Here is a 25,216-nt window from a genome sequence, read left to right as displayed (position 1 = left end):
CGAAATGCACGCTGTGTTGCAATAACCGAATATAACCGAACAATAACCGAAGGTATTTCGGAGCCTAGGCACCATACAGTGGCAGCTTGTTGATCTTTTTCAGATTTTTGTGTTAGGTAGTTTCTGAGAATGGGTTCGTTAAAGAAATGGTCACTTTCGACCCACGCACTCCCCACCTTTCCAACGAATGTCACTCGGCTTCGGAAAGTACTAACCAAGACCCTCCATTTGATAACCCACGTGACTATATTTGGTGAAAAAAAATTACACCATCATTTTCCATGTATGGGGACCCCCCTTAAATTCTCCGGAGAAGGATGTAACTCGCTGTATGGGCGAACGTTCAGAGTTCACAGCTTTCCACCAAATTTGGTGTCGATCGCCACAGCCATCTCCGAGAAAAACAGCATACATTGAACCGATTTTAATAAGGCTTTGTGCACTCGACTTTAAAAGGACCAATTCTACAATGACCTAAGTTCAAATTGGTTAAATTTAATGGCGTACATCGAATGAAGGCTTTTCAAAGAATTGCGATATAAGAACGGTTAAGCTGGGAGGCAGCCGAATGATTTGAGAATGTGTTACCTATCATGGTGTCATCGGTAAATGGAAACGCTTAGAGAAACATTCTGGAGACCCATCTACTTCCATAAATAGAAGCGTTATATTTTGAAGAAATGATTCGCCGTGTCATCACTGCCAACTAGTTAAGGTCTTTAATTTGCTATTCATAATTTATTAAGTAATTAAAAACTATAGTAATGAAATCTAACATTTCTTTTGTTGTCTTCTGCGGTTTAAGATTAGGTAACACAAGTCTGAAGTACTGATTTTATATTATGTGTTGGCCCAGTTAAGGTTGTCTTGCATCTGAGAGAGTAGATAAAAGTAAATTCATTCACTTAAACCTCTGGAATTAGATTTCTCTTCAATGATAAATTCAATTATTCCATTCTTACCAATTACAACCCTGACTAGACTGTTATGGGCTAAGTTCCCTATTTAATAAAGGCTTTTCTGTCAAGTTTTAGAAGAAAGTATCGCGTATATGCGAATGTGAAGAAGGGCCAGAGCAGGTGCAAAAGGTAGGAGCTAGATTTAGAGGTTGGACGCGCTGCGGCTGACCACAATTCAACAGCAGAGGCACCTCAAGGTTCTGCTGAGATGCAAATTCACACATGATTTTCCAATTCAAGTTCACCAAGGAGAGAGAATAAAATCTGAGACAATGTGTCACCTCCACACCGCGACGGTCTTTCTTCCCTTGACACACGCCTACGTAAACTTTACTCATTCAAGACAAAACACTACATGAACCATAACTAAAGGATTTCTTATTTATCGCCAGCACGTGTAGTGGAAAATGATTAGAGAAACAATTTCATAAAGCTGGGCTCGGTGTAACCCAATTCAACGCCAGCTTCGGCAAAGCCCGTCTCATAAAACCTGATTGGAAACCTTATCCGATTACACAGCCAAACCGAACGCGAAATATTCGAATTTCAAACGATGAATTGTGCAATCTCAACGTCTGCTGACCCCAATTCACAGTGCGAATTGTGTGGCAAAAAGAGATTCGCAGCTTCATTTCGTTACGTCTGGGCTAAGTGAAGTTCCGAGCTCTGTTTCAGTTATGCTTCCGTAGGACAAACGGGTACCATTTACCGTAGAAGGTTTTGCGGGCAAGGGGCAGACGTAATCTGTCTGCCACTTCCCGACAAGCGGTAATTGTTCCGGAATATGGTGGAGCCGAAATGTGGCGGCTGCTTCACAACTTGCGCGGAGAAATGTGAAAGGTGGCCCCGCACGCGGCCAGAAAGCTGTTCACATAAATCGCCTGGTATTTACACAAAACTGAGAAGAAAACGCTCGATGAGCGAAAGTTGCACGAACGTTCACACAGGAAAACGAAACTTTAATCACAAACACCACCTGTGCTAGGTAAACTCGCTTTTCGGTACTCAGTACGCAACTGCTTGACGTTCTTATTCCGACACCTACGTACCTGCTGCTTCCCTTCCTGTCGTCCGCACTAATATCGCCGGAAACTCCAAAGAAGAGGACACCAGAAACCGATTCCACCAAGTGATGACTTTTCAGACGTAATTCAAAAAACTTCCGTAAAACACTCGCTAATGGACACCGCAACCCTCAACTACTAACCTCAAACGACACTCGCAGACACTGTTGACACGGCTGCAGTGCCAATCGGAAGGGACTAGAAGAATATCGTAAACAGTTTTGTTTTGGTCTGGGAGGGGAAGCGAAACGTCTCGAAAATATCGTCACAATGCACGCTTTAAGACAGAAAGAGAGGGCTAGCAAAATGGGTACTAAACGGGCTGTAGTAGATTTATTCGCCTAGTGAATGTGAATCAATGCGTAATAGATCCAAGATTGAGTCTTCTAACTTTGGTTACTTTTCGAATAGGAGGTAGAGGAAGGAAATAAAGATGATTTTACGAAAAAGTTCAAAATGAAAGAAAATTCTGTGAACAGATATATACGTTATTATGTCACTGACACACTAGTAGAATCTTTGTTTTTCCAATGATTAGCGGGAGATAGTGAATGTGCAACGTTTCTCTGCCAACGTTTTTCAAAATTTCCTTCTCATAACAGATACAACTGCTAAATTTCTCTGCAGCTACGAATCATCATCATCAACAGCGCAACAATCGGTATCCGGTCTAGGCCTGCATTACGGTTTTGCGCCGACGTCCACCAATTCGATATCCCTAAAAGCTGTCTGGCGTCCTGACCTACGCCATGGCTCCATCTTAGACAGGGTCTGCCTCGTCTTCTTTTTCTACCATAGATATTGCCTTTATAGACTTTCCGGGTGGGATCATCCTCATCCATACGGATTAAGTGACCCGCCCACCGTAACCTATTAAGCCGGATTTTATCCACAACAACCGGACGGTCATGGTATCGCTCATATATTTCGTCGTTATGTAGGCTACGGAACCGTCCATCCTCATGTAGGGGGCCAAAAATTCTTCGGAGGATTCTTGTCTCGAACGCGGCCAAGAGTTCGCAATTCTCCTTGCTAAGAACCCAAGTTTCCGAGGAATACATGAGGACTGGCAAGATCATAGTCTTGTGCAGTAAGAGCTTTGACCCTATGGTGAGACGTTTCGAGCGGAACAGTTTTTGTAAGTTGAAATAGGCTCTGTTGGCTGACAACAACCGTGCGCGGATTTCATCATCGTAGCTGTTATCGGTTGTGGTTTTCGACCCAAGATAGGAGAAATTATCAATGGTCTCAAAGTTGTATTCTCCTATCTTTATTCTTCCCGTTTGAGCAGTGCGGTTTGATGTTGTTGATTGGTTGGTTTTTGGTGCTGACGTTGCCACCATATACTTTGTCTTGCCTTCATTGATGTGCAGCCCAGTTTGTACGTCTCGAGTGGTTCTTCCCATGATGTCGATATCGTCGATATCGTGGACTTAAAGAGGATCTTACCTCTTGCATTTACCGCATCATCACGCATCACTTTCTCGAGGGCCAGGTTAAAGAGGATGCATGATAGGGCATCCCCTTGTCGTAGACTGTGTTGATGTCGAATAGTCTTGAGAGTGATCCTGCTGCTTTTATCTGGCCTCGTACATTGGTCAGTCTTATAAATTCCGTCGAGATACCGAATTCTCTCATGGTCTTGTGTAGTTTCACCCTGGCTATGCTATCATAGGCGACTTTAAAGTCGATGAATACTGTTGTCCATATTTCAAGAGTTTTTCCATCGCTTGCCGCAGACAGAAAATCTAATCGGTTGCTGATTTGCCTGGAGTGAAGCCTCTTTGGTATGGAACAATGATGTTCTGGGAGTATGGGGCTATCCGGCCTAGCAAGATAGCGGAGAATATCTTATAGATGGTACTCAGCATCGTGATACCTCTATAATGGCTGCACTGTGTGATATCTCCCTTTTTAGGCCTGAGACAGATAATGCCTCATTGCCAATCGTCAGGCATTGATTCGCTGTCCCATACCTTGAGCACAAGTTGATGAACCACTTGGTGTAACTGGTCGCCTCCATATTTAATCAATTCGGCTGTAATTCCATCGGCTCCTTTCGACTTATGATTTTTTAGCTGATGAATTGCACGGACTGTTTCTCCTAAACTTGGTGGTGGCAGTATTTGTCCGTCGTCTTCAGTTGGCGGGACCTCCAACTCGCCAATGTTCTGGTTATTCAGTAGCTCATCAAAGTACTCAACCCATCGCTCTAATATGTCCATTCTGTCGGAGATCAGATTTCCCTCTTTGTCTCGGCAGGATGAGCATCGAGGTGTATAGTCTTCATCCTGCTGACTTGTTGGTAAAGCTTCCGCGCCTGGTGCGGTTGCTCCCTGTACTTTTCTAGTTCACAGACTTGTTGATTCTCCCAGGCTTCCTTTTTCTGTCTGCGAAGTCGCTTCTCCGCTCGACGGAGTTCGTGATAAGTCTCTGCGCGTGCCCGCTTTCTTTGAGAAAGCAACATTACTCGCTATGCAGCATTCTTCCGTTCCGTTGCTAGCTTACATTCATTACAAACCAGCCGTTCCGACTCCTTTTGCGGCTAGGGCCAAGTATGTTTGTGGCCGTATCCATGATAACGTTCTTCAGGTGGTTGTGAAGATCATTTGTTGATGCTTCATCTCCAGGTCCGCTGTTAACAGCGGTTATTGCTCTTATAGGTGTCGCAGAGGGCTGTGCTGTGGATGGCTTCAATGTTAACTCTCACCTGATTGTCAGAGGGAATTCTGGGTGGTGTTGTTATTCGAGCTCGGAGCACCATGCCAACGAGATAGTGATCCGAGTCTATATTGGCCCCCTATATGTTCCGACATTCATCAAGGCTGAAAGGTAGCGGCTTTCGATTAACACGTGGTCAATTTGATTGAAAGTGGTCCCGTCTGGAGAGGCCCATGTATGTTTGTGGACCGCTTTCCGCGCAAACCAAGTACTTCCAACAACCATTTCGTGTGACCCTGCTAATTGAATAATCCGCAGTCCGTTATCATTTGTTTTTCATGTAAGCTGTGGGAGCCAACGTATCGTCGGAATACGGGCTCCATCCCTACTTGCAGTCTCCTCTGTGTAGGGGCGTGAACGTTAATGAGGCTTATATTTCTAAAATTGCCTCACAAGCGCAGAGAGCATTTTACCCAATTCCTGATGTTGTTAAATAGGTAGGAATATGGGATACTTATTCGTCTGGTGGTTGCCTCCTTCTGCTGCGAAAATAGCGTTGTATAGGCATGCCTATTGTGTTGCCTGACTTTCCTTCCAATCAATTTCTCAATGGTCTGAGAATTATACCCATTCTTAATAGCGGTGTCAATAATGTACTGTCGTTCTTTATTGAAACCGTATTTTGAAAGAGGGTATGTGATCAGTCGGTGAATCATGCAATTATAGGCAGCCATTTTTTGGGAAAATGTGTATTGTGAAGTTACCGGTATCGTTCTCTGATGACCATGTCTATGTCGTCCCTTCTAACGATCGCAAATACGTCGTCTACATACCTAAACCATACTTTAGGCATTATTCCCCTCGATTCAATTTCTTCTTCGATTGATGACATGAACCTTTCAGTGAGTAACGGCGAGAGGGCGTTCCCCATTGCTACTCCCGAAATGTAAAATAGTTTTCGTTCATGCAGAGCCTGGCAAGGTTAGCATGGATACGAACTTTTCTTCTCCATTCCGGGCCAGATCCAAACTGGTTCAGCCATCTCTCGAGTTCGAAAATTGACTCTTTTACTGATGTGTTGGGAAACAATGCCTTTACATCGAACGACACCATCACCTCGTCATCACCCATCCTCTCAATGCGTTGCAGCTTCTCTATTAATTCATGGGAGTTAGCAACTGAGTACTTATAATTCGTCACCCCCAGTTCTGGCACTCATTAATCAACCACTTGGCTATGTTGTACGTCGGTGAGTTCGAGTCCGCAATGATTTCTCGCATCTCATCTTCCTTGTGGATCTTCGGCTGACATCTGAGTCTTGGAAGCGCAGGATTAGGCATTCGCAGTCGCCCAATATTCGGGAATACCACACTAGCTTCCTTCAACGCTCGATCGACCCTTTTGAAGGATTCGGGCAGTGGGTTGTTCCTCAGTTCGAAGAAGTTTCCACTCTCCAATTTTCGAAAAACAGCCTGGTCATACTTAGTTTTTTCCATGACAACGACGTTGTTCCCCTTGTCCGCCTTGAGAAAGTATAGCGGTTTATCACGAAGTTCACGTATTGTTTTTAAATTGCGTTTACAAATCTTTAACGGCGCGTTATTCCGAGTGATTTTAGTTAGACCCGAACGAATTTCATCCTTGGTTTCGTTATCCAAGAATTTCATACCCGCCTCGATATTAACAACGGTTTCGTCGACAACCTTGGTTGGTGGTGCCGCGAACGCAAGACCGTTGTTTAACAATTTAATTTCGTTATCAGTCAGTTCAATATTCGTTTTGTTTATTACAAAGTTATCGATATGCGCGACGTTAGTAGTATTTACCTGTGGACTCGATTGGCTTTTTAGGGTGGCGAATTTTTTATTTAAAACGCGGCGTCTGTTTATAATTTCACACTCAAAAGCCCGGTGTAGTTTCGCGGTTAGTTGCTCAATTGGCAGCCTCGATTCTGGGGCTTCTTTTGCCCTTTTGAGGTGTGTGCTGTATGCCCGTAATGCGATGCTATTCTGTTTCGCGTACAGAGAATTAAGAGTTGTCGTAACGTGTTGCAGTTCTAACTTCAGGACTAGTTGCTTATTATCGCGACCCGATCTCAACTTAATGCGGTGGGACTTCGGTATTACGCGGGATTTGATGCATTTCTTTAAAAATCGGATATTCTCGTTGTTTCTCGTAATTATTTTCTTCAGCCTCAACAATTTGTTGAATTCAGACTTCTGGTTGGGTACCATTTCTAAAATGTTAGATATTACCTTCTGCTCCTCAAAATTAATAAGACTTGCCGCGGTAATTAATAGATAATTAGATAATTAGGTTAATAATTTAATGTTTTTTCTTTTTTTGTTAAAAGTAATTTAGGTAATTAGTGTTTTTTTGTTGTAGTTTGGAGTAAGCTACTGGTCTATCAATTTTATCCCTAAATTTTAAGTACCCTTACAATAATGCATACTGAAATTTAGATAAAAAATCGATTTTGAAATTTCTTGAAAATTTAAACAGTTATATATTCGCAGTGATGACGATCACCTTTGCAACTGAATTTTATTTATAAAAAATATTATGTAGTTTCCGAAAATGGTATCAAATCTGGGATTAAATGATTGAGGGAGTAAGAAGATGTGTTTTTTTTTTGGCAAGGTCAAGCTTTTGGGAACAATTACAAAAAAAAGCTATAACTCCAACAGTAAAATATATAGTGTTCATACCATGGACCAATTTTCCTCAAACAAGTGGTACTATATCCATCATTAAAATTTTTACCACCATAAACGGGACATCCTATGTAGTTTCATCCAAGGCAGAAGCGGCTTATCAGATTCTGCCTCACCTCTCCCTTCTAGGCGCTGGTTTCTGCCTTTTAAAAATTAAAAACAACTTGGTTGCGAATTAAAAGAAGGATAATCGCTTCGCTCGTGCCAAAATTTCGTATCTAAATAGTAAATATCCTGGAAGTAAGCAACCTGGTCCAGTTCAACTGCATGGAATATCTTCCATTTTCGGTCTTGTTGTCTTACATAGCCACACTAACTTGATTTAATTGGATGAAATTGGACTTAACATTGGACTTAAATCCAAGAAGGACGTCGAATTCTCCTACAGTCACCCTTTTTGGAACTAAGCTCTTAGTCGCCTTGTCCTAAACACCAAAGAAGTCATTAAGTCACTTTTTGTCCATACTGGTGAGTGGTTAGTGAGAGCTCAGCCGGCAATTACTCAGGGGCTGATAAGTGTAGGAATGGGTATATTTCCAGAAGTTCATCCCTTTTTATATGCTTCGACAACATAACCAAATTTGAAAACCAGCATAGAATAATAATAGATCTCTAATGATATATTTCACTCGCATAATTCTTTCCGACAACAAATTTTCAAATAATAATATCACAAAAAAATTTTGATACAATAATAAGTTTAAGACGCGCAATTTTGCGCAAACATTACAAATAAATTCTTTTCATTTTCACAGAAGGACAATTTCTTACTTATCATTTTTAATATTTGTACCATGCAAAGAAGCATATGTAATGGAAGTCTTGCACGTCAGTAGCTACGATTATTCTATCCTCTTCCCAACTAATTTCCTTACAAGAGCCACGCTCTTTGGTGGCACCCTGAAAAAAAATCACAGTCGCTAATAAAAAGGACAACCAAATGACATAAGTTGATGTAGACAATATTATACTTATTGGTTTCCCCACCCCGTTGTCGATCTCTTCCATCGTTTTTGGCTTCCTTCTCATATTCCTTCTTCAAATGTTGAAGAACTTGATTAGCATTATCGAGCTCTGTTTCTAGGTAACTCACTGTGAATTAAAAGGTTGTTTATTGCTAATGGTATATTGGACCAAGTGACGTTAATAAGGAGAGAAAAAAAACAATTAAAATTTAGGCGTCCGTGGGAAAAATCGAATTTGAATTTGAATAATACTAGCAAGCGAAATAAACAGAATTTCCAAAAAGCTAATCATTTCTTATTGCCCGTTGAGCTGGGATTAAGCAGCACATGAAAAGTAACCTCCGCTACGAATATAACATTGAATATAACATTTTTCAGCTTAACAGTTTATCTTAACCTAAGGTAGAAAGCCTGAAATAACTATTATACAATAAGTTTATTTAATAGATTTACCGGAGGAAAAGTCGGAAAAACCTCCACTTGCGGAAATTTTTATAAAACGGGGGTGGACGAGGGAGGATTCGAGGATATAGGTAGGATGGGGACATGCGGAAGGGGTTTCGGAGTTAGAAGCTGGGGTTGGGGATAATGATGGGAAGGTTTGTAAAATTGGGTAGTTATCCGGTGTCGAAGACTACTCTGCCTGCGAGATCAAAAAGGCCGCTTTGGGATTGCAGTGTTGGGAGCAATTGAGAAGTAGAGCAATTGAGAAGTAGAAGAGTTTGGAGAAAGTTCTCTTCAATGATCTTGATCTGCGTGGTCTAGGTAATAAGTAGGTTGGGATGTGACTGGCACTTGGTAAGGAAGTTGAGAGCATGAAGGGATAGAACGGCGCAGATGCGAAGAGTTTGACAGAAGTCATACAGGATCGGGTTAGAAATGTATTTGGGCCGATCTTTGTTTTTGAAGGTGTTGGAACAGCGACTGAGGTCTTTGCGTACTTGGTGCCGGAGTCGTTTTATTTGGGATAGGGAAAAGTCCGACCAGAAAATGAAGCCGAAAATGAAAATGGGGCGGATAAGCTGGAGTATAGGGATGTTGTATTTGATGATAGAGCATAGGGATCTGAAGGCATCGGTTGCACGGCGCAGTGCCTTGGTGATATGAAGTACGTCTAGCGGGTGTTTCCGTGGAACAGGATGGTTTCAAATTTCCCGTCATGATTTCCATTTGGAGAAGTATTTGTAGAGCTCGTCTAAATAAGAATTCAGTCGGGCTTTGTCTATCGGGATGTTTTTGGTGGAGGTATAGAGGATCATGTCATCCGCGTATTGGAGGACCCGTATGGGATTTGGATGTAGTGGTGTTTTAAGGAGATCGGCGATAAACAATTAGAAGAATATGACAAAAAGAATTGATCCTTGCGGGAAGCCAATAGAACATGATTCAGCTGCCGAGTGGTGGGACTGTATGTGGACTTGGGATTTTTGCTCATCTAGGAAGCTAAGGATTAGCTTGTAGGGGTGCAGATAGAAGGTTAGTATTCTGGAAAGCTAAAAGGCTAGTTCATACTGCCATATGGAGTCGAAAGCCTTCCTTTGATCGAAAAGGCAGCAATTGCCAAGATTTTCTGGTTCAGACCCAGAAGAACGTCGGATTTCAAAATGAGAAGGGCTTGCTCAACCGAGTGTATAGGTCGGTTGGCAAATTAGAAGTCGAAAATTGAATTATTGGTATCATTATGTGGGATTTTATAGTCCGCCTCAAGATTTTAAAGTCTGCCTCAAGATTCGAAGGAAGATAGAATCGTGATAGGCTTGTAACTATCGCAATTGAGAGGGTTTTAGTTTCTTTGAGAATTTTTGCAGTATCCGAAGATATGGAGGATAGGGAGTTACGAGTTGAACTCGAAGTCCTCCCAGCTCATACGTGCGATGTGTATGAAGACTGCCGGTCGAGTGGCTAGCAGCGTTTTGAAAGCGTTGTAGATATGACGAAAGTTTGCTTACTAAAACCCGACCCGCCCGAACTTCTCAAGACTGTTATCAGTCGGAAGTGTTTCTTGCTATCACATAACCTGCTTCAAGAATTTCCGAAAGTGGTGTGAAAAGCGAGGTTTACCATCATATTACTTTGCACCGCTTCGAATTTATGATGAACCGAGGGTACTGCCCCCTTCAGATAGTTCTTGGGCGAACCCCCTGCATCTGGTGGAAAGATGGAATTTGGGGGCCATGTGGCGATTACAAACCACTGAATGCACACTGCCACTGGGCTAATTGGAAATACAAAGGTAAGTCTACTCCGAGGGTTGGACTTTTGTGTTCGCTACACTGACGACATTCTTGTGACGTCTGAGAACGTTGAATAACACAGATCTTCGATTACTGTACAAACGTCTTGAAAAATTTGGCGTAGTGGCCAATATAGAGAAATTTGGTAACAATGAAATCTAAAACCTTAGCTACAACAATCGATTCGATATCTCTCTACTCGCCTCACGAGTAGAGGCGATTAGGAGCTAGTATATGTCCTACGTGTGTAGAAGGAAGAAAAAAGGTTCTTACTGACCTTAAATTATTGCCGTCGTTTCTTTCCAAGCGAGGCTGACGAGCCATTCCAGCGATGTGGAAATTCGATAGCTGAAGCAATGTTGCTCTTTCATTAAAGACAGGATACTCCCTCAGTGCGTGTTAAGGTGGTAGTAGGAACAGAAATCGAACAGAAGCACGACGATAGATGGTTGCCTTTAGGGTGCTTCCAGCGGAAGCTGACTCGAGCAGAGAAGCTATATAGCAAATACGATCGCGAACTTCTTGCTATTTACGCTAGTATTCGCCATTTTCGATATTTACTTGAAGGTGCTGATTTTGTGTTGAAGACAGATCATAAACTTGCCTTTCACCAGAAAACTGATAAGCCTTCTCACATGTAAAATAGGCAACACTCGTTTATTTCGCAATTTACAAGAACTATTGAGCACGTCGGTCAATCGAACATCATTGCCCATGCTTTATCCAGAGTAGAATCAATTTCCTTGCCATCGGACATCGGCGATCGGAGTACCAAAGATTCTGAGTTATAAGGTCTTCTTTTGTCAAATTCAATATCGTTGCAGCGGCCAGTGATGCTGGACAATCACTCAACTTACAGTGAAAGATATATGGCAGTAATCAGGCCATTTATTCCAGAGACACTATGCAAAACCGTTTTTATAACGTACCACAGCTGCGCCTACCTGCAAAACTATTCGTTCGGCCAAATATGCATCGTGACGTACGACTGTGATCTCGTACGTGTATCAGTGGTCAGTGATCAAAAGTCGAAAGGCATACCAAAAATTACTTCCAACCGTTTGAGATGCCCAATCAACGTTTCCAACACATCTGGACATTATCGGACCGGTGGAACTATCTCAGGATTTCAGATACTTTCTAACCATCCTGGATCGCTCTCACGTTGGCTAGAAGCTATCCCCACTCCGGAGCAAGCAGCTGATTAGAGGATTAGACGACATGAGGGACCTTCGCCCGACCCAATAGTACACCATTCGAAAAGGGCAACGTTCATTTATAAAAAACTTCGTTCTTGTCCACATCACTGTTAAGAAGTTGCTAACACAATGGTACACGGATTCACATCACATCAACACCAACTTGAACAGCAAGAATGCGAACATCTCTATTGAGAGGATGAAGTCAAGGTATCTTGCAAACGATATCCAAGGTTCGCTACTTTCATCAACACCAACGTTGTCTAATTCAATATTGGGTTCGCAAATACGCGATTTCCTTTATCCTCGACAAAAGCTTTGCTGGGGCAGAGTGATTCATATGCGACGCCATCTAGGATGGCCTAGTATTTATATATATTCGAGCTCTTACCAATTTTTCCTGCATGAAACTTTATAGGTTTTGCAAGTCTTATTCAACATTTTCCAACGCAATTCAGAATTTTACAAACTAATTTCAGAACTTACGAAACTAACGAATTTTCCAAGTAAATTTCGCAATTTTTTATTCCAAACTCAGGATGGAGTCAGCGTAGTCCTCTCGACATAGCACGTTGAAGAACGTCACCGATAACAATAAAGAGCAACATTAGTGCCAAGCTGACAGCTTAACTTTGTCTGAGGTTTTACCGCGATGCGGCACGCGATAACTTGCGCCAACATGTCGCTTTGATAATAGCTATGAGTTTCATCGGAATACCCGTACTAGAGCGTAGAGCACGCCAGACACATCGAAATCGATGAAGCATTTTATTCTGTGATTTTTTGAGATATTGAAGCATAGTTTGAACGAAGAAGAAATTGTCCACCTTAGCCGATCGCCAAGCAACAAGTCTTACATCCCGTAATTCAACAAAGCCGCTATTGCCTAAAACAGCCACACTAAACTAAAACTCCCGGTGAAGGTTCGGGAAGCCAAAAAACCAAAGAAATTTGGAGCTTCGAAAAGATGGTTGCAACGCCCATAATACCATCAGTTAAAGGTATTACACTTCATTCATTTACGACTTCCAGGTGTCCTAAAATGCAAGCAAATGCTTTAGAGATTCCTAATGAATCCTTATCGACTCTACTAGCTATTCAAATATTGCAGTTTTTAACCCTATTTTCGAATTTCAATGAGGTTCTTCAATTTCTTTGCTATCACAAATGAAAGCATGTGAAATTAATCCAAAAATACATATGCCTCTACTTTTTCGAATACTAGAAGTTTTACAGATGATCCAATTTCAATACTTACCCCTAGCCATTATTTTTTCTTCCTGATTTGAGGGTATTGGTGGCAGGTTCGACACGAAATTCCAGCATTTGTCATGCGTTGGTTCACTTTCGGAAATCCTTCTGTTCTTGCCAATTGTATAAACTTCACGATGAAGGAATGACAAGTCCCTAATATCTAAGGATTCTAATCCATTTTCTTCTATCTTCTTGCAAATGGCACGAAGCCGTCCTTGAGCTCCTTGTGTGTTTTTACTTTGAGTTGACTTTGCAGGGAGAGTTCTGCATTTTGGGCACTGCGGTTCATTACAGCCACAATTTTTCTTTTTCCTCTCGATTTCATCTTTTTTATCTAAACTAGCTTCCTCTTTACAAGTGCTTTTCATATGCGTAATTTCGTCCCTTAGTTTCTGAATTTCTTCATTGAGCTTCGCTTTTTCTTGTTCAACTTCCTCTACACACTTGCATAACTTCCGGATTTCTCGTTGAGCTTGTTTGAGTTCTTGCTTTAATGCCTGCGTATTTGTGATTTCTTCGCTGAAGTCTTTAGTCAACTCATAATTACGTTTTATTTGCGCCTCTAATTGGTTTTGCAAGTGATTAGTTCCCGGGAAGGGACGATGGTGAACTAGAGTTGGTTCAAGCAATCTAGAGGCTGCACCTGAAGCGATGGGGGAGTCAATTGTTTGGATACCTCTTTCATCATGATTCCCTACTCCTGCTTTCATGCTGTCGACCATTTCTTGTAGTTCCTCGATTTTGCTTTCACGTCTCTTGAGGATATTTTGAAGCTGAGCAACCTGGCTTCGAGATTGGTCCAGCTTACTCGATAGTTCTTCAACTTCTTGCTTATATGAATTCACTTGGTGTTCTAGGATCTGGGAGTTCTCTTTTTCAGCTTGGAGCTGTTGCTTGATTGCATCATTTATTTCCTGGAAACTGTTTGCCAACCCAACAAGGGTCAGTTGGTTGTTGGTAGTCTGCGTAGCATATGTTTTATGCTCCGAATATATTTCATCTGAGGTGCTTGTAATGCTGGGACACTCATAATCTAATTGTTCAAGTTTGGCACCGCGTCTCTCAGTATTTTGTGACGGCAACGAGTAATCTCGTACAAAGTTGTTTCCGAGCCCTATTTTACTCGGGTGTTCGGAAGATTCGAATGTAAAAATTTGTTGGCCTCCTAGTTCCCTTGCAGGAAGATTAGAACTATCTTCCTTCAAAATACTCGAACACGCTGGAGATTCCGATGTTGAATGATTCTGGGGCTCCATAACCTCTCCCATTGGTTTGTCTTGAGGTCGGTATTTAGCGTCCCTTGGAATGCTTTGATCGTCAAGTGATTCTGATGTTGAAATCTTTTTCTTTGAAACCGTCAGTACATGATCTTCTGATTTGACTGCATCTGATGTAAAATTTATTGACTCAGACGTTTGAGTCTCCTGGGATGCCTTGGCAATTTTTTCTTGTAGAGATATTGCACGTGACTGGTGATCACTGCTTTTCAGGGAACTTTGATATTTAGGTGGTTCTGACGTCATTGAGACGCCTCGAGATTCTACTTTCGGAATCGGCACTCGTATTTGGTGTGTGCATGTACCCACGCGCGAACATTTACAGATCTTCATGTCTGCAGCATGCTGATGGCTAGGGTTCGAAAGTTGTACTTGTTGCTGAACATTAGGAGGTCCATCACCTTTCGAGGGGTTCTGATTTTCATTTGACTCTGCTGGAAGACGTTTGTGTTGTTTCAACTTATTGCCCGATTTACATGTAGAAGATTGATAGGCTATGATATTGCCTGAAATCCTAGGGACACTTTGTGATTCGTTTGACAAGGATGGCGAAACTTCTTGTTGCTTAGTAATGGAGCTCATTGCATGCGTTTGCCTGTATTCTGGTTCTTTCAAAACACTCTGACATTCAGGAGATTCTGATGTTGAATATGTTTGCGAAGTCAAACACCCTTGCTGTTCAATATGAGGAATCATCCGTGATGATTGTCTTACAGGCGATACATATTTTTCAGCCATTGTTTGAGCGGCAAGGTAAGTGGCAGATCCCGATTTCGAATAATTTCGGTTGTTTATATTTGAAACTGTTGTACTTTGCTTGAAGAGTGGTAATTCAGACGCCAAGGGACCCTGACGTCTAGCCTTGAAATCCATTACTTCACTTTGTCTTGTAGGTAATTGATATTCTGCACTTTCCAAAATGCTTTGACATTCGATTGACTTCGAAGTGGAACTATCCTGTGATTCTTGTGATTTCTTAGGAAGCGGTTGAGATGTCTGTGCTGGTGAGGAAATCTGTGTTTGGATATTAGAAGCTTGCAAGAGTCTATTTTCCAACTCTGGCTTATTGTCTAAGTTGTATAAATTAAAATTGTGTTGCTTATAATATTTTTGTTTCTTTTTTAAAAATATAATTTGATTCTCCTTCATCTCGCATAAATCTTTCAATTCCTCTATTTGAGCTTCCAATTTTTTGCACTTCTGGGCGAGCTTCGCGTTTTTCTTATATTCTAAGGCCAGTTCAGCGTGAAGTGCCTTAGTTTCATCTTTTATGATTTTCACTTTTCCCGGGGCATTATTAGACAAGTGGCTGCTCTCCTCGCTCTCCCGCTGCTTGAAATTCACAACCTGAAGGCCCTCATTCTCCAGTTCACGCTCTAAGTGCGCCTTTTTATTGGCAAGTTTTGTTTCAAGTTCTTCAATTTTTTTGCCGTAATCAATAAATTTCGAGTGGAGTTGTTGATAGCGTTGCTTCTCACGATCCACCTGTGCCCTCAACTCTTTAGTCAATTGTTTGTAGTCAAGGGGCATATCATCATTACTACCTAGTTTATATTGGAGTACGCGCATATCGTTCTTATTTCTTGTCTCTTTAACTTTCGAACAGTCGTAATTGCGCTGCATCATAGACTTTTTAAGGACCTCAAGTTCCTTTGTGCGTTCTACAAGTTGATCTCGAAGGCAATTATTTTCATGCACCTCCTTTTCAAGCTGGTCTTTTAAACTTTCTATGTATTGTTTAAAAGACGAGGGTGCTTCTGTAAATTGCTCCCTGATACTACGTTTATGCATATGATCCAGTTTTTGTTCAAGATCTCCGATAAGTTCTTCCAGTCTTCGATTTTTATTGCGTTCGGCATTAATTTCGTCAACCACATCATCCAAACCATCAAGTTCTTTTGCCAGCCTTGCATTTTCTGTTTCAAGTCTCGACTTTTCTTCAAGCAGACTGCGAACCTTTTCATTAAATTCCTTTCTGTATTCTTCAGTATCTCTACGCGATTTTTCTAATTCAGCTTGTAAATCCTCCAGATCTCTGTCCTGGTTCTTACGATCGTCGTTCAGTCGATCCTTCTCGGTCTTAATAGCATCCTTTGCACATTTTTCTTCTTGTAGGCGTAAGTTTTCAGCAATCAGTGTCTCGTTTTTACTCTGCACATACGACAAAAGCGTCGCACCCCTCTTTAATTCAGTTTCCTGCGCCTTTAGTTGCTTTTTGGTTGATTGGATTATATTTCCTTGTTCCTGAAGTTCTTCTGTCAATCTTGAAAATTTCCTTTCAATTTGTTCAAAATTTAATTTTGAAGTTTCATTTTTCCTCATTTCATCAGTGAGCGTGGCTAGTTTTTGTTGAAGAGCTTCACATTCTCCCTCAAGTTGGTTGATTTTTTTGTCCTTTCTTAGTAAGAGTAATTGTACCTCCTGCATTTCATGACTGCAGTGCTCGATTTGTAAGTCTTTTCTGTGAGATAGTAATGAAGTACCAAACGAGCTTGATGTTGAAAGGGTTTCGCTTAGAGTGTCACTGGTGTATGCACATTCTAGCTCTTCCGCACATTGACAATCTTGGAAAGATTGGTTTAAACTTTCTGATCGCGGACCTATGATGATACCTTCAGTTCCTCCGTCTCCGTGGTCTGGATTGCTTTTCTGTGTTTCACGACTGCAATCATTTGAGTTAAGCAATTCTGGCGGATGTCCTAGGCTTACAACAACTACTTGTTGGGAGGACTGCAGCTGCTCCACACTCTGATTTCCATTTACAGTAGCCATTGATTTTAAATATACATTTTCTTTTCGACATTGTTCAAGCTCTTTCTCTAATCTTTTAATAGTTTCCTGCAACTCACCGTTAATCGATGCATCACGAGACGTCTCCTTGGGGCTCTTAAGTTTTGCATTTTCTTCCAGACACTTCCTCAATTCTTCTCTTAACTTGTCAGTTGAACCACTTTCTGTCATGTTGAGTCTCGTTGGAGTTTTGCACTTTTCAAGTTCTTTTTGAAGCTTCTGCACTTGTTCCTCAAGGCGTCTCTCAGAATCATTTTTGTTCTTTAAATTTTCAATCTCCTTTCTTAATTTGGTATTTTCCTCCTTAAGCTGAACAATGCTTTGTTCTGACTTCTCCCTCCCTTTCAACACTTCTTCACTCACATTTTCCAGAATACTTTGTAAAGTGTTTTTAGATTGAGTTAGAAGATTTGAAACTGCCTTCTGGCATCTAGGATGGCATTCCTGGCGCGCGTCTGCATTTGCATTTTTATTCTCGTTCAGTTCTTTGATGATCCCCTGAACAAATTTTAATTCAAGTTAGTTTGTTTAATATAACGAAAATTGAAATGACAAATCACATTATACTGAGAAATCCTGTATTCAGTCGGTTTAAAAGCGGCAATACGAGTTCATGGAAAGGCAACGCGAGAGAGGGGCCTGTCAAACAACTCAACCTTAGAAAAAGGGGTGCATTTTTAGCGACACATTAGTTAGGGACCTCCAATCGCACATTCATAAAGACAGTGATTATCGAGCCACTGAAATACAAGCAATAAGTTTGATGAGGAGACATTCAACGAGGCCCTGCCACAAAATATAACGGCGAAAAGTGCATTGGCTCCCAGAAACGAGACCTAATTTTTGGCGAAACTCTAAAATTGAGGAATGCCGCAAGACCAGAAAACATAGCCAGAGAAACATAAATCGATTTGGATATGAGTAACCGCATGAGCTATACAGAGGGCACGGAAAAAAGCTACTATTGTAAAAAATAAACGGGGAGATTTTAGGCTTATAATTATGGAGGGTGACTCGATAATATGAAAAGGCGAGGAATTTTTTACCGCAAAATGTGAGGACTGCTGCCAAAATCCCACCGTTAACTCAGAAAAGTTTGGAGAAAAGAAGCCGAGAAAGAGGCAGCAGTTAAGATGACGCCGAATATACTAACCGAAACGTTTACCAAGTATCTTAAGGAAGGAGTATTTTCAACGTGGTTGACAAAATAGAAGCTAGTACCCATTCCCAAGCTGAACAAACCATTGGGTGAACCTTCGTCGATTAAATTGTTGGAGAATTCAAAGTTGTGGTGGTTCTGTGTTACGATCCAAATAAAAAACTGAGAATATAGCGAGCAACATGCGGCGTCTCACAAGGATCCGAGACTCGCCTTTGTGGTTAATTATGTATAGCAGAATGCTGATGCTATGTCTGCCTACTGTCGTTATGTCTCTTCAAAAAACTCAGAATTACTGGAACAAAGCAATTTGTAATATTTGGTCCTGAATGGCACGAGAAGTAGATCGGATGAGAAAAATTTTACAGAACCATGTCCGAGATGAATCACACGATTCCAGCGTGAAAGAGGTTTTACTCTAACCCACTGCTTTTAGTGGTCATGAAGGATGTCGAGTACCCAATCTTAAAATCTGGGTTAAATTGCTCTACTGCGATTTAAACAGTGAAGCTGGAAGTCTTGCAAATATATCAAGAAGAAGGAGTCTTCACGCTGATGAAAATTCACTTTCTAAGATTGATCTCAACATTGAAGTCGATGGGAAACGACGTGAAAGCCGGCAGAAATAACCTTGGCTTGGCAACGATTATTATTATTATTGTTAGCAGTATTGAACGCCTCAAATGATGCAAAAAGTGTGGGGGCAAACAACATATGCCAAGGTGTGCAACAAGAACTGTCCAACTCAATAATTGAGCTGTTGCTCAGGATTTACTCATCCATACACAACAGCAGAATCATGCAGCTCGCTTACGAAACCGAGATAGAAATCACCAAGGTAAGCGAATCTTACAGAATCACGAAAGGTAATATATAGGCGACAGACTCAACTGATAGTGGAGCGTTATCCGTGTACTGCCACTAAAAAATATCAGGTGTATCAGGCTGGATCATTCTCACCCATACAGTGATTCGTCCACGCAGCCTATTGCGCCGGATTTAATCCACAACCAGCGGTCATGGTATTCCTTATAAATGTCGCCATTATATAAGCTACGAAATGTCTATCCTCCTGTAGTATCAGTAGTATGGTTTTCCTGAAGCTGAATCAACCATTGACACTATTAAATTTGTTACTATTTTGGCCGATAATGAAATTTAAGGGGAAAATAATAGGTGAGAGATATATTTAATTCGGCGAATTGAAGCCTACCGACATTAGATTTTGGATTCAAATTATAACCACCAGGCATCTATCAAATATGATGATAGACGCATAGCTCAGTTTAAAGCAGCACTTGGAATGTGACTGCCACAAAGCATGCAAAATGGTCACGGCTTTGGCAGAGATAACGGCGTAAAATAACAAGATCAGTGTGCTTGTATCTTGTTTAGAGCCAGTGTTGCGAGCCTTATCTTCTTCTATGCAGTAGTTTTAGTTTGAGGAAGGGTATTACATACAATATACGATGCAAATAAAGCTAATCCTATTTAAAAGACAGTACTGTGATGAAAATAAATAACGCGCTTATTCTCACAAAAAGAAGGTTGACTGATCCGTTCGCCGATTCTTTCCATTAAGGAATTACTGCAGAGAAAGAATGTTGAGACTTTTGCGGCATATAGAAAAAACGTGAGTACTTGCGCAGGGTTAAATTGCACATTTCATTTCTTCAAGATCCGAAAAAGCCCATATTTTGATTTCGTCAACAGTATCTGTCAAAGATTTCCACCCCCTTAAAAACATATAGACTGAGAACCGCTAAAGTTCTTGTTTAACTCCTTCAAAAAGAGGTATGCGAACTGCTCTATCCTTATGACAGGAAAAGTATGCAGAAGAAAAGTAGGCTAGCGTAAGGCTGTCGTACAGAAGGCCGCGGTTCAAATCTCACTGGTGACAGTGCAATGTCGACCACATCGCCTCGTACAGTGTACTGTAGTGCACCGTTGCTGTCTTGAATAAAGTGCTCTGACACATAATTGGATTGTTGCGCCAACGATTATTATTAATTACAAGTCTAATATAGTTCCAGAAGAAGTTTGGCTATACCAGATGATTCATTAATAGACATTAGCCAATATTGTTGAAGAGATATCCTGTTTCTCGCTACTTACCATCATTTCTTCAATTTGCCTCTCCAATTCTGTTCGCATAGACTCTGAAAAATACAACTTCCTTTTTGTTTCATGTCCACGCAATATCCTTTCCGTCGCCTTGTCTAATTCAACACTTAGTCTGCTGCAATGAATCTAAATATAAATTTTAGTGATTCACAGGATAATCCATTCTGAGTCATTCAAAAACCACCAACCTTCCATTTTTCGAGTTCTAACATCTCACGCTGGTACATATCATTCACTAATTCCGCTTTGCTTTTCCACTTCTTCATTTCATCAAAAATCTTGTCGCAGTCTGACTTGAACTTGCTTTCACTGTCCCTCTGTCCTTGCTTGGCCAGCATCAAACAGTCAACCAAGGCAGCATTATTGTTCTGCGAATCCTCTAATTGTTTCTTGAGGTCTAAAATTTCCTTTTGCAGATCATTAGCTTTTGAAGCCTGTGTTTTCAGATCCAGTATTTTATCCTCCACATTAGCCAATCTGTCCAGCGAAACTTGTAAGCTCTGTCGGTCGAAGCTGACTCTCTGCAACTCTTGAGACATGCTCTCATTTTCACGTTCAGTTTCACACATAAACGTCTTCAAAGATGCCATAAGATAATTCACGTTTTCCACTAAATCTTCCTTCACTCCATCAGGAGCGGTTAAATTTTCTACAGTAGATAATATTTTGGTGCTGTAGTTTTCAATATGTCCCAAAAGCGTTTTAAGTCCGCCTTCGGGTAATTTTTCCTCAACTAAAAGATCTTTAATATATGCCTGATATTTTCTTATTAGTTCCATGACGCGATCAACTGTGAATTTTCCTTCTCTTTGCAAAGCTTGCAGCATAGTTTCTACGTTATCCAAGGTGACATTGTGATGCATTTCATAATTATCGTTATTTCCAAAATGTCTAAAATTTGTGATACCTCGCTCACTTTGAGGTTCACTGTTAACGCCGGAGTCGCTTTCGTAATAACCCTAAAAAGAAAAAAAAGGGAAACCATAAAATCAATAAATGTTATAGTAGATGAGGTAGATTGGAGACTATAAATCAGCAAACGATAGTGGCTGCTACTGTTGTTCTTATCCCTCCAGGATTAACTCTCACCTTGCCGTAGTGAGGAAGCTTAACATAGAAGATCCGCTAAGGAACTAAAGAATCTTTATGTGGCTAAGGACAATTCAATGCGGAAATCGTCCTCTAGCAGTCCCAACTGTCCAACCCGAAAGGGAGCAAAGAAAGTTCATCCGGCAAACGACGATGAGTAGGTCTGGTACAATGGCACCAATTCATCAGGTTACGATAGTGATTGCGCGAAAAAGTTAGGAACAACCTACTCCTTGCTGTAAAGACTGCATTATCGCAATGCATTCTAAGGCTACATTTGACAACGAAAGTACGAATGAATGGCTCACGCAGTACCGGTCCTCCTTCGAAGATGTGCGGAAGGACGTACAGCTAACCCTAGATAGAGTCGCTGAGTTGCTTTAGTTTAATAAGTATTTTCTCCAACTTCCAAATGTAAATTATAATAGTGCTAATGTATGCCTCATATCCGCCCCTTTTCTGAACTCTTCATCGTAATTATTTCCTTAATTTTTTTCTTCATTCAGTTCAGCTTCAGTTTCTTTATCATTACTTTTAGTGGTGGACAAGTGGTAAACTCATAGCAGGGGGACAAGTTCAAAGATGAACATGAATATTTAAGACGCTTGGGGTTTTTGCCGTAGGGTGATAAGAGGCAGACACTTTACCGGTTTAACCATCACTCTGTCAATAATAACGAAGAGGTACCGAAATAACTGTACCCAGGAAAACCTCAACATTACCCAGGAGATGCTTGGTAGCTGAGTAGAAGAAAAAGTTTATATTGGGAGACCTTTTCTTGCATTCGGCGTTCCTGGGTCGGATGTCAAGAAGATTCGGGAAGAAACTGGCTAATGGCCCTCCTGTGGGCTTGGTTGCTAATGTTGGTAACTAAGGCCAGTGAAGGGACGTGCAACATACGGGGGCTTAAAACCCCAATATGCTGACTTATCGTATGGCAACAGGAGCGCTAGACGACGCTCCAGCATATTGGTTTGGCCTCCAGGACATCTTGGCTAACGGCCTAGGTATGTGATAGCGACACTGCAAGGATTAAACTGACCATAAAAAGTCGACAGGGAGATAATATTCTTTGATATTTTTTTCATTTAGGAGGAGGACGAAGTTCACAAGAAGTTCATAAGATCCATCCAACATGCCATGATGTTAATGTCCATCACATTTGTTTTGAAAGTTCACACATCGACACTAGGTGATCGAAACTCTTAGACCCGGCCCAAGTTGGGAGGCAGTGCAACGCACGGAAACAGGAGCTGAAATCGCCTCCTAGCTGGCAAAGCAAAAGTTGAGGCGCAAATCTATCAACGCTGTGTCAAATAATGTACGGGATACCTGGTTATATACATCATATCATGATTGTTTTTAATGGTTTGTTGAAAACAAAACTTATTAAAATCCGCTCTTGTCTGTCTGTCTCTCTGTCCACGTATTTTTCTCAGAAACTGTTAACACATATGGATTCTGGTAGAAAGTTTGGAGTGCGATGAATTACATTGTTCTACGTTAAACTTAACAGGAAGGGGTTTCCATACACGCAAAGAAGGGATGCGAATTTTGTTCACCGAATATAGCCATTGGGGATATAAATGGCCTCGATTAGTACTTTTCGAAGCGAATATTAGTTTTGACACTGCTTTCAAAGAGAGTAGAGGGTTCCGAAAAGTGTCAACCAATTTAAGGACAGATTTCCAGAAACTACTCAACCAAATCTGAAAAACGATGGCAGTGACTAGGCCTCAAAATGGAGAGTCTGCTTCCATACTTTAAGTTAACAATGGTATATTATTGTATTTTAAAAATTTAAACCTTCACAGCTCGCGATGCTCTCAAGCCGCTTCACATCACCCTGTGTACCATCATTCGCTGTTGTATTCAATTCCTTGTTTCATAAAGTCCCCGTGGGTCACGTCATTTCACCAACCCGCCTAGGAATATCCGGGACCGAACTGCAGGTCCTCAAATTACGTAACGAACCCATTTTCTTCAACACGGTCAAATACGATGTCATCGACAGCAGAATGCCAATTGAATGAGATAGTTTTGCCAAGAAATTGATCCGCTGAAAGTGTCCTAAAAGTTGCTGCGGATCCTTGGTAAAGAAGGTAGCCAGCACGTGGGTAAACGAAGTCTAAAGAGCTAGAAGTACACAGAAACCGATGAAGAAACAGCAAACCATATGATTGAAGCAAGCGGCACCAAGTAGCTTTTAAAATCTCAACTGACGCCCGACAGCCACATACAGACGAATCCCAAAATGTCGAAACAATAGTTCTATATTGTAAAGTAATTGGTTTCGTATTTATCTATCCTGCATAGAATAACTTTATCTTTAGAGTCAACAGTTTTCTTACAGCTTTATATTATTGTGATATTGGTTTCATTTGCTCGAAGTAGGGTTCAGACTGCATAATCTATCCATATTCAATTAGAAAATTTGAGTTAAACGTACCGTTTGGACCAAATCATTTGGATTTTCAGCTCCTGCTTTACTTCTGTGTGGCACTTCATTTTTCCCGCTGAAACGACTCTAAGAAAAACTCATCAGTAACACTTGCTATTCCTGAACTAAACAACATTTCCTTACCCAAAGATCTGCAAGATTTGGCAAAATTGAATTGTATATTCTAGTCGAAGTTAATGGTTGACGTTCTGAGGTTTCACTTTCAGACCCGGCATGTTCAGAATTCAATCGCGACGGAATATTGATAAAGTCTCGTTGCGTCGAAAAGGCCATTTTCCACTCTCAAAATTGGTAAAGTTTATGTAATGGTTAGTGTGATTGTACACTGTCCCAGGTAAAATTTAAATAAAATCAGTCTAAATACTAGACAAATCCTTGAAGAAACATTTAAAAAATACGGACCAGGACAATTAAAAACGACTTAGGAATTTTCTGTTAATAAATTTTTTAAAACGGAAATTCGCCGGATTTAAAAAACACGTTCTTCACTCGAAACATAAAACCACTATGACGTTTCTATAGATGAAAATTCATTGGGTGCTGAGTGATTACAAAGTATTAAAATTTTTGGGTGATGACCTGTATGTGCGGATATAGGGTGGGGCAGACGTTCAGTTCTAGAACGCTTAGACCTAGTCGTTCATTGTATTCGGCGCTCCCGTCTAACGAATATCCCGAATTGTAGGGTTTCTATTAGTGGATGTGAGTCTACCCACTGCAACCGCTACCAGTTTGTAGCACTAAGAAAAATTGAAAAAATCTGACGTCTATGTCCACCGGTGTGGCACTCCCGTAAGAAGTATTCGGTGGATTCCTCTTCCTTGTTACAGGGCTTATACGTATAATTTTATAAAATTCCTATTCCAAACACATGTTGAGAATGTGAGCTGCGGCCAGACAGAATGCCCACATTATATTGCATTAAGTAACATTAATAATTACTGAATAAAACCCTTAACGCTGAACTGAAAGAAATCGATCCTCATCCTATCATGCGCAAGCGTCATTAAGAATGATTATTATTCACATGCATAAAATACCAAATGGAGTCATTTTATTTCTATTTTTTTAGGTTTTTTTCTGTTCATTGTAAAAACTTTAATTGAGCGTTGATTCAAAGTATAAATAAATAATAGGAAATAAAATATTAATATTCCCATATATTTACACACATATCTTCTTTTTTTTAGCTGTTCCGCCATTTTGTTCTATCAAAGACCTGATTTGGATGTAGTTGCGAGGCTTCAAATCCCCATCCAGCGCATC

General features: G+C 40.8%; 2 protein-coding genes across 4 annotated transcripts in view; both read right to left on the bottom strand.

The window, feature by feature from the left end:
- Positions 1 to 2,223, bottom strand: part of LOC119661508 (cyclin-Q) — a 31,146-nt gene extending 28,923 nt beyond the window's left edge. The window contains exon 1 of one of the 2 annotated variants that reach the window (XM_038070876.1): positions 2,009 to 2,223. The gene's annotated coding sequence lies outside the window, so the exon portion shown is untranslated. Of the gene's footprint in view, positions 1 to 1,668; positions 1,846 to 2,008 lie in introns of those variants that run through there. The other variant, XM_038070878.1, reaches the window with a different exon arrangement.
- Positions 2,224 to 7,997: 5,774 nt separating this feature from the next.
- LOC119647169 (sporulation-specific protein 15-like) lies at positions 7,998 to 24,440 on the bottom strand. Of its 2 annotated transcripts, none has more exons than XM_038047974.1 (7): positions 24,074 to 24,440; positions 23,939 to 24,016; positions 20,589 to 21,359; positions 20,392 to 20,526; positions 13,055 to 17,615; positions 8,370 to 8,490; positions 7,998 to 8,298 (listed from the first exon to the last, which is right to left on the bottom strand). In XM_038047974.1, the coding sequence occupies exons 1-7, from the start codon at positions 24,221 to 24,223 to the stop codon at positions 8,241 to 8,243; spliced, it is 5,874 nt and encodes a 1,957-aa protein (XP_037903902.1). In that variant the 5' UTR covers positions 24,224 to 24,440; the 3' UTR covers positions 7,998 to 8,240. The 2 variants fall into 2 exon arrangements, with proteins under 2 accessions (XP_037903902.1, XP_037903903.1); XM_038047975.1 differs by having other exon boundaries at positions 8,386 to 8,490.
- Positions 24,441 to 25,216: the final 776 nt, after the last annotated feature.

This window comes from Hermetia illucens, chromosome 1 (genome assembly GCF_905115235.1).
Source record: "Hermetia illucens chromosome 1, iHerIll2.2.curated.20191125, whole genome shotgun sequence".
NCBI lineage: Eukaryota > Metazoa > Arthropoda > Insecta > Diptera > Stratiomyidae > Hermetia > Hermetia illucens.
The sequence above is the reverse complement of the archived record's forward strand: the minus strand, read 5'-3'. Positions and strand labels throughout refer to the sequence as shown.